This window comes from Lipotes vexillifer, unplaced genomic scaffold (genome assembly GCF_000442215.2).
Source record: "Lipotes vexillifer unplaced genomic scaffold, Lipotes_vexillifer_v1.1 scaffold1061, whole genome shotgun sequence".
Classification (NCBI taxonomy): Eukaryota; Metazoa; Chordata; class Mammalia; order Artiodactyla; family Lipotidae; genus Lipotes; species Lipotes vexillifer.
In genome coordinates, this window is record NW_006789959.1 from 2,017,009 (window position 1) to 2,026,131 (window position 9,123).

The following is a 9,123-nucleotide window of genomic DNA, read 5'->3' on the forward strand; positions in this document are numbered from 1 at the left end:
TACCTATAGTGACTATACATTTTGTTTGCCAGAAAGAGGAAGTACATTGTGTAAAATAATTTATACCATAATGGAGGATAGAAGCTTATATGACTGTAGGGGTTAGAATTGTGAATCACCTCTTGTGTGTTTCCAACTAAATAGAGGCAATCTCCCCAGGAGGAAGGAAAAAAATTCTACAAACCACAAACTCCATCCAATCACATAAAGACAAATCAGCCTTCAGGCAAATCAAATGTCTTCATTTAAAGCTTACCTGGATTTGGCACTCTGCCCATCTTTTCCCAATCTCTTAACAATCTACTTTCACAAACAGTTAAAAACATGCATACTGAAAGGCATTCTTTTGCAACCTTATTCTTAAAAACAAGGAACTGTTTCGCCCAGGGAAGACTTGGGAATAGAACAGTCCCTCTCCGACTTTGCAACATGTGAATATGGGATTAGTGGGTGGGATTGAGGTGTACTCAGGTGCATAAATACAGGCTTGGGCTGAGCCAGCACACTAGGAAGCTTGGACTGCATTGAGGTCATCTGGCTCACACAGACAGGTGGGTGGGAAAATACAGGTAAGGCTCCTGACAGCAGTGTTGGAAGGGCACTTGTTAGAATGAGCTGTGGCCTTTGGTTCCTGTGTAAAGTTGCAGGCAATCCACAGGCAGCGGAGTGCAGGGTAGTTCCATGGGCAGTGAAATGGGATTTGGAGAGGGAATCATGGGATTTCCACCAAAGGCTTACTGGGACCTCTCTTTGGCAGAGCTATGCTCCGGAGCTGGTTGAAGGTAATGCTTTCTCCGTCAGGAAATGAAAGGTTTAAGAGTAAGCGAACTCCAGGAGTTTTCAAGCCGGGCACAGGGTCCAGGGTCCCCTGTCTTAGTTACTGAGCCCTGATCACCATCTAATGCTCTGTTTCTTTCCCACTGGGAAAGCAAATACCCGCAGGACTGTGAAAGCTCAGCTCAGATTGGCTGCTTGGAATTACAGTTCAGAATATTATTGCAAATCAGAAAACAGTTTTCTTTCTGTATCTAATATAAAGATATCCTTGTTGCTTCTTCAATCTTTAAACTCATGGGATAGGCTGTACAAGGAGAGATCTGGTTGCTTTCCTGAGGCATTTATGAAAAGGGACACTGCAACCTCCTGCAAGGCATTCCTTGCTAAAGATAAGAAGACAGAGATATAATGAAAAGTGAAAAGTTCTGGTTTTGAAGAACATGTGTGTGTGTGTGTGTGTGTGTCCAAATTATCAATGTCCTCGGTGGTTAGCTTTCTATTTTGAGGTGGTTTATGCAGGAAGTTTGCAGATCACAGTCTATTCAGTAATGAAAACTCAGTACAGTGAATCTCAGAAAGTCAGCTCAGAGCAGGATATTTGTACAGCAGGAGTTTTATTCGGCTCCCTTGAGTCATCCTGCCATAAAACACGTATAAGATATCAATAGCTCCAGGGCTTCCCTGGTGGCGTAGTGGTTGAGAGTCCGCCTGCCGATGCAGGGGACACGGGTTCGTGCCCCGGTCCGGGAAGATCCCACATGCCACAGAGCGGCTGGGCCCGTGAGCCATGGCCACTGAGCCTGTGCGTCCGGAGCCTGTGCTCCGCAACGGGAGAGACCACAACAGTGAGAGGCCCGCATACCACAAAAAAAAAATAAAGAAGCCTTTGTACCAAAAAGGCTGGAAGACTTGGAGCACACTTTAGTTGTTTCTGCAAAATGCTGGATAATAAATATTGTTATTGGCATTTCCATATCTTTATGGGAATATAAAATGAAGACAGTGTATCCCTGTTTTTTTGCTTTTGTCTTTTTTGAGTGAGATGTTGTGTGGCTACGTACTATGACACAGGTAATAATTTGTCAGTTTAATACAAGGCATCATCTGGATTTGGTGACTTAGCAATGCCTGTTTTTAGAATTGGCTAATGCTTAACAAAGATTCCCACTGGCTCTATCAGAACATGAGAAACTTTACTCCCTAAAAATACTAAGCATTGATGGTCCATCCTGCTTCCCTCGCAGAGTTCAGTTGATTTAATTTGAAACATACACGAATATTAGAGTTAGGGGTTTCTTTTTAGGAAATTTCAGTCTTTGGCTTTATTGGCATCCCAAGTATCCAGCTTTGCAATGTTATGGTCCCTGGATAACCCTAGCGATTGGCTAGTGCGATTCACTTTGCTTGCTAGCTAGCTAGCTCACTTCCTCACTCATTCATGGATCCTTGTCATTCACTTTGCCATTCATAAGCATCTGCTTCACAGTAGTGTAACATTCCCTGAGAATTAAATTTGGAATACTGGGAAGGAAAAAAAAATAACAAAGAGACATCCACGGGGTTGGTTTCTCTGTGTTGTGAGTCCCATAGAATATTTTTTGTGCACTAAAGTACATGCCTACAACCACCTACCCTAACAGGCCTGCACTGAGAGTCAAAGAATTAGTTCACTGAAAGAAACCTGCACTGATGTATCTTAACCAATTCAAAACCAAAATATAGGGCTTCCCTGGTGGCGCAGTGGTTGAGAATCCGCCTGCCAATGCAGGGAACACGGGTTCGTGCCCCGGTCTGGGAAGATCCCACATGCCGTGGAGCGGCTGGGCCCGTGAGCCATGGCCGTTGAGCCTGCTCGTCCGGAGCCTGTGCTCCGCAACGGGAGAGGCCACAACAGTGAGAGGCCCACATACCACAAAAAAAAAAAAAAAAAAAAAAAACAATATATAGAATTTGAGTAAATATTACACTAGGGAGAGAGTTTTGTGGGTGCAAGTTTTTAGTTAAAAGATAAAGCTGGCAGTTTCTAAATGAAATATATCGTTTTACTCAGATCTTATTCTTCAATGGCAGTGTCCTCATTTTAACAAAATGTTAAAGAAGTATGTATGTTTAGGGTAATTTTTTCAGGATGGGAAGATGGGAGCCAGCATTGCAAAATGGCACAAACCAAAAGCCTTGGTTCTATGCCCATCTCATGAGTCTTCATTTCTCTGAATTTCAGATTCTTCATCTACAAAATGAGACAATGGGGAGGTGAGAAAAGAGGATATAACCCTTAAGGTGTTTTCCAGTACTGCAATTTTTTAAATATAAATTTAAAAGCAAATTCCCTTAGCTATAAGAATATATACATCTATCTACTTATTTTCTTAAAATATATATGTATCTATTTCTATACTGTAGATTTCTGTGGAGATCTTCATATTTTATCTGTATGGATCTATAGCACATAGAGGTAGAAGATGATATATAGATAGATAGATAGATAGATAGTAGATAGATACTCATACTATGTATTCTTAGGAAAATTCTGTGGAAGGCAGTTTTTTACTCCAATTGCACGTGTGCAATCTCATCTAAGCCTCAATTCCTGTTGTATCCCATGGTTGTGCTACAATCTGAAGATTTCGAAAACTGCTAATTTCTCTTTTGTTTTACTGACTTTTTGCTTATCTGTTTGTCTCCCATATCAGATTTGCCATGGAGAAGATTTCAGTGTCAGCATTCTTGCTACTTGTGGCCCTCTCCTACACTCTGGCCAAAGAAACCACAGTCAAACCAGGAGCTAAGAAGGACACAAAGGACTCTCAACCCAAACTGCCCCAGACCCTCTCCAGAGGTAGGAGTCAGCTTCTTGTCGGCCTCCAGTTATACTTAATTGGTAAAGATTTAACACTCAGAGCCGAGAGTTGTGTGCTGAGCATATTTTTTATGTGTTGGTTCTAGATTGATCAAAGTTTATAATTGTTTCTGCTTTCTCTAGAGGTTTTTGCTCTTCTTTAGCAACAAGTATATACTGATCCCAGTTTTACCACTGCTTTCCAACAGCTTTGGATCTGAGAATATAATCACTTTAAGTATACTGGTTCATTTTGTTCTAGGTTGGGGTGATCAACTCATCTGGACTCAGACATATGAAGAAGCTTTATACAAATCCAAGACAAGGTAAAGACAAGTTTTACAGAATTCCCTCAAAGCTCTCAAGAGCACCATCTAGTGATCTTTAGCTACACATGAAATCTGACTCATTAAAGATGATCCAATCTCTCTTTGTCTCTTAAAGCAATAAACCCTTGATGATTATTCATCACTTGGACGAATGCCCACACAGTCAAGGTAATTTATACTTCTAAATGTAATTTCCTTTAGAGGCTTTTAGCTCTAGGGCCAGGGTCCAGATCACTCATCTTTACATCCTTAGCACCAAGCACAGCCGAATTTAAAAGAATATTTTATGTAGTAAAAACATATTTTAAAGTAACTTCAAATATTTCCAGTTTGTATTAGCCATTGGTTCACATTTTGAAAAAACAAGCTCTAGAATTCATCCTTGACTTCCTGTTTCCTCTTACATCTCATATCCAATACATCAGCAAATGCCATTGCTTTATCTTCACCATCTATCCGAAAGCCAGCACCAGCCTCATGGGCACACCACCTGTGCGGTCACACAGGACCCAGTGCTTAGTAGGTTCCTATGCTTGTTGTAAAGCTCTGTTGTTGCTGTCTTAAAATTCGTAATAATTTTTGAACAAGAGGCTCCATTTTTTCATTTTGCAGTGGGCCGCATATATTATGTAGGTCCTGCCCAAATCCAGCCACCTCCGATTGCCTCACTGCTACTGCCCTCATCCAAACCAAGTTTAGATCTTGCCTTAGTCTGTAACAGGCACCTACCTGGTCACCCGACAGTCAGTTCTCCACACGGAAGCCATCACATCCTAACACTCATGTGCTCAAGTGGCTTCTCATCACAGGTAAAATTAAATCCAGATTCCTGATCATGGCCCAAATGGCTGGACATGACCTGGCCCCTGGCTGCCTTTCCTTTCTTACCACTCTCGCCGTGTTTTCCCTCCACTGCATCTAGCCTGGCCATTGTGCTTTCCCTCAAACCAGCCAAACCCATTCCTAGCTCAGGGCTTTTGCTCTTGCAGTCCCCTCTGCCATGTGTGACAGATCCCTAACATCTTAGAATGCAGCACCCTCTCACTTCTACGTCACCTCCTCAAAGAAGTCTACCCTAACCACTCTGTAGCTTTTAAACCTCTTGCTTTGTTTTATTTTTCTTCAAAGTACCGTTATCTCCACCTAAAATTATTTACTTGTTTATGACCTGTCTCCTACACAAGCATTTGAGCTCCATGAAGAAAGCACATTATTTTTTTTCCCCCCACTGCTCTATTCCCAGGACATGAAACAGTCCTGCCACACAGTAACCACTCAGTAAATATAGGTTAAAAAAATTAAGGGATGAATGAATGAATGATTGGATGAGTCAGTAGTGAAGCAAAGCTAGTCAATGGCCTAGATATTACTTCACTAACGATTCGCAGAAAGGGCGGAGTTGAATACTGTATTACAAATACAGTTCAACTTAAAATCCAACGGAGAATAATGGTTTTAACTGGTGATGAAACGAATGCTTAACCATCTTTTCTTTACATTATAGCTTTAAAGAAGGCATTTGCTGAAAGTAAAGAAATCCAGAAATTGGCAGAGCAGTTTGTCCTCCTCAATCTAGTTGTAAGTTTACTCTTCATCCTGCCATTTCTCTGTGGCTTAGAATTTGAAATGGATGTGGTTCATCTTCCCTATACATCTTAGTCATACTGCATTAACGGGGATGTGCTCCAAATATCTCATCTCACAGATTACAATGAGGAAAGATTTTATTTCTTGCATGTCTACATTTTTATTTAGCAATTAATAATTTTAAGTTGTCTGAAAAATACTCTCCTGTGGTCCAGAGTTTCTCTGCTGCTGTAATAAGTGGAACGTTTTTGTCATTAAAAATTCCTTGCTGTGCCCCTTTCCCCTGCAGTCCTGGCTGCTCTCCACCCATTCTTAGTCCGTGTGCCGTCTCTCCCCGGAAGAGATGGCTCTCCAGGTGTCCAAATCTAATCCTTCCACATGTGCTGTGGCCTCATGCTTTCCCGTCCTACTTCACCATCACCACCCCTCCTGATGGTCAAGCTTTCTGCCTTTACAAGTTCTTCTGCTTGGTGTACAAACAGTATCCACTTTCCTTCCGAGAGCAAACAATCAGTAAACTACTCAGAAGACTACTCTCCCTAACTCTATGTCCCCTGAAGCTTTTCTCTGTCATCCTCTTTCCAGGTTGACAAGCTGGCTTTTTCAAGGAGCATCCACGCCAGCGGTTCTCCCTCACCTCCCTTCCAAGGCACCTCTTCCTCTTTCTACCCCTTAATATGAGTGACTCTATGAGTCTCTACTTGACGTACTTCTCTCTTTATATTTTATATTCTCTATGGACAATTTCATCGGCCTTTAATCAATGCCTGCTTACCGATAACTCTCACATCTTCCCCAAACACGCAACAGCTTCCAACTTATGCACACAGCCTAGTTCCAGAAATCTTGTAATCAGCTTCAACTCAACACGTTCAACATCGAATTGATCAGCGAGGCCCAGGTTTTTCAGAAAGCTCTTTTTTCTCTATTCCTTATTTCATTAGAGTGTTATTCTAGATTTGAGCCTCCCACTCACCTCCGGCAGTCAAGAAGCCCTGCGGTTCTAACTTTGAAATATTCTTGCTATTGGTCACTTCCCTATCAGTTGAGGACCACTGTTTTAGCCTAAGAGTTTTTCACCTTGCCTAGCTTATTGCAGTATTAATAAGTGGCTCCCTGCCTACAAAATAAATCCCATCTAATCCCACATGATTGTCAGGGTAATCACTCTAAAAACCAAACTGCAATCATGGCACTTCTAACACCCCTCCAGTGGTTCTTTTTTTTTTTTTTCTTAATATTTTTTCTTTTTATTGTGATAAAAGTCACATAATATAAAACATAGTATTTTAACCATATTTAATTGTACAGTTCAGTGGCACTAAGTACATTCACATTGTTGTGCAACTCTTACCATCATCCATCTCCCGAATTTTTCACCTTCCTAAACTGAAGCTCTGTCCCCATTGAACACTAACTCCCCATTCCCCCCCTCTCCCCTCCCCACACTGTCCCCCTTTGTCCCCTGGCATCTACCAACGTACTTTCTGACTCTATGAATCTGACTATACTGTAGGTACCTCACATAAGTGGAATCAAACAGTATTTGTCTGCCCCTAATGTATACTGGAATGCATTTCTAAGGTTAACTTAATATGTGTCGTACAAACAGATTGTATCTTCTTTTTTCTTCCCCCTGTGCGATATAGTAGGCCCTCACCAGCCATCTACTTCATGTGTAGTAGTGTACATATGTCAACCCCAACCTCCCAATCCATCCCACCCCCCTCTCCCCACTTGGTGTCCATACATCTGTTCCCTATGTGTGTGTCTCTATTTCTGCTTTGCAAATAGGTTCATCTGTACCATTTTTCTAAATTCCACATATATGCGTTACTATACGATAGTTGTTTTTCTCTTTCTGACTTACTTCACTCTGTATATCAGTCTCAGTGGTTCTTATTTATTTATGAACAGACGTAAACACTGTGGCATGGTGTGCAAGGCCAGTCACAAGCCAGCCCCTGAAGTAGACTTTCTAGCATCTTCTCTCACTACCGCCTCAGGTATCCCTATCCTTTAGTCCCATCCAAACACTTGGTTATATAAAGTGCTAGGCCTTTCCTCTACCTTTGTATAATCTTCCCCCCTCCACTGCCTGGAGTGACCTCCTTTTCTATATAACTGACTCCTATTTACTTTTTAAAGATTCCTCTTTACCCACTTCAGAAAGTCCTAGCGGAACCTGCAGATGAGGCTAAATGTCCTGCTCTGGGCATTCAATGCACCTGTATATCCTTCATCATAACATTTCACCCCCCAGATCCTAAAGATTCCTTCTCCTACCTGTATCTCCCTGTTAAACAAAGAAAATTTAAAAATGATAAATGGATGGACGAATTCTCAAGATAATCCTGTTTTTGCAGATTCTCTAAAAATGACTTCCGTTTTTTTTTTCCATTATGCTAGCTCCTCCTACCTCATCCAAGCTCCTTCTGTATGCCTTCCAAATTCTCCCTAACTGAGTTTTTTGGCTCTTTGTTCACCACATGCATCAGCTTTTTACCTCATGCTCTGCATCACAGTCTGCTCTGTCTTATTATTTCATGCATGTAACTTGCCTCCCCATCTATATTATAAATGCTCTGTGTTAGAGATGTGCCTTACAGTGTCTTAAGATGCCTAGCCCAGGGCTTCCCTGGTGGCACAGTGGTTGAGAGTCCACCTGCCGACACAGGGGACACGGGTTTGTGCCCCGGTCCGGGAAGATCCCACATGCCGCGGAGCGGCTGGGCCCATGAGCCATGGCTGCTGAGCCTGCGCGTCCGGAGGCCACAACAGTGAGAGGCCCGCGTACCGCAAAAAAAAAAAAAAGATGCCTAGCCCAGGAATGGACACACAGTTTTAACAAGTTTGAAAATAACTGAAGAAAATAAACAAACTGAAAGCTGCTTTTTTTTAAATCTTAGTATGAAACGACTGACAAACACCTTTCTCCTGATGGCCAATACGTCCCCAGGATTATGTTTGTTGGTAAGTAAAAGTGACAAAGAGATGAAACACACTCTGAACATTACACAAGTGCCGCCGCGTCTCTGCCTCTGTCCTCCACACCGTCACGTGCTGCTCCACCATGGCCAAGGCCACAACGAAGCTCTACTGGGGAGGTTTAACTTTCAGCTTCACAACCTATTTTCATTAGGAAATGCAAGCTTCTACCTATTTCCATACATGACATTTTTTCTTCATCTGCTAATTCTAACTTCTCATCTTCTGCCACAAGTACACCTGAGAAGGAAGCACCCTGTTAACTGTTTAAACATATTAATCATTTCCCTGAAGTATATCAGGTCTGTAAATATTTAATCAGGCAAACTTTTGATTCCTGTGCTGGATTTTTCTTTCTGACATTTTTTGATCATTATTTCTAGGCAAGTTATGAATACGGGCTGAAAGCAAAAATAATCAAAAGAGACATGCTCCTTCCGGCCACTGGTACTCTTCACGTACCGTTCCCTCTGCTGGAAAGCTTTTCTGCTTCCCCCCTCGGTACCCCCAGGTCACCTGGTTAATCACTGTCATTCACTGACCTGCTCAAACTCCCACGATGTGCTCTTGTGGCACCATGTTCCTCTCAATGGTCACTCTTTC

General features: G+C 42.1%; 1 protein-coding gene across 2 annotated transcripts in view; it reads left to right on the plus strand.

Annotated features, from left to right (window-relative positions):
* Positions 1 to 507: 507 nt before the first annotated feature.
* The window catches only part of AGR2 (anterior gradient 2, protein disulphide isomerase family member), an 11,888-nt gene continuing 3,272 nt past the window's right edge, over positions 508 to 9,123 (plus strand). The window contains exons 1-6 of one of the 2 annotated variants that reach the window (XM_007463063.1): positions 508 to 551; positions 3,471 to 3,616; positions 3,879 to 3,942; positions 4,061 to 4,113; positions 5,450 to 5,523; positions 8,442 to 8,505. In XM_007463063.1, the coding sequence (XP_007463125.1) occupies positions 3,478 to 3,616; positions 3,879 to 3,942; positions 4,061 to 4,113; positions 5,450 to 5,523; positions 8,442 to 8,505 (394 nt within the window). In that variant the 5' untranslated portion in view covers positions 508 to 551; positions 3,471 to 3,477. Of the gene's footprint in view, positions 570 to 3,470; positions 3,617 to 3,878; positions 3,943 to 4,060; positions 4,114 to 5,449; positions 5,524 to 8,441; positions 8,506 to 9,123 lie in introns of both variants that reach the window. The other variant, XM_007463062.1, reaches the window with a different exon arrangement.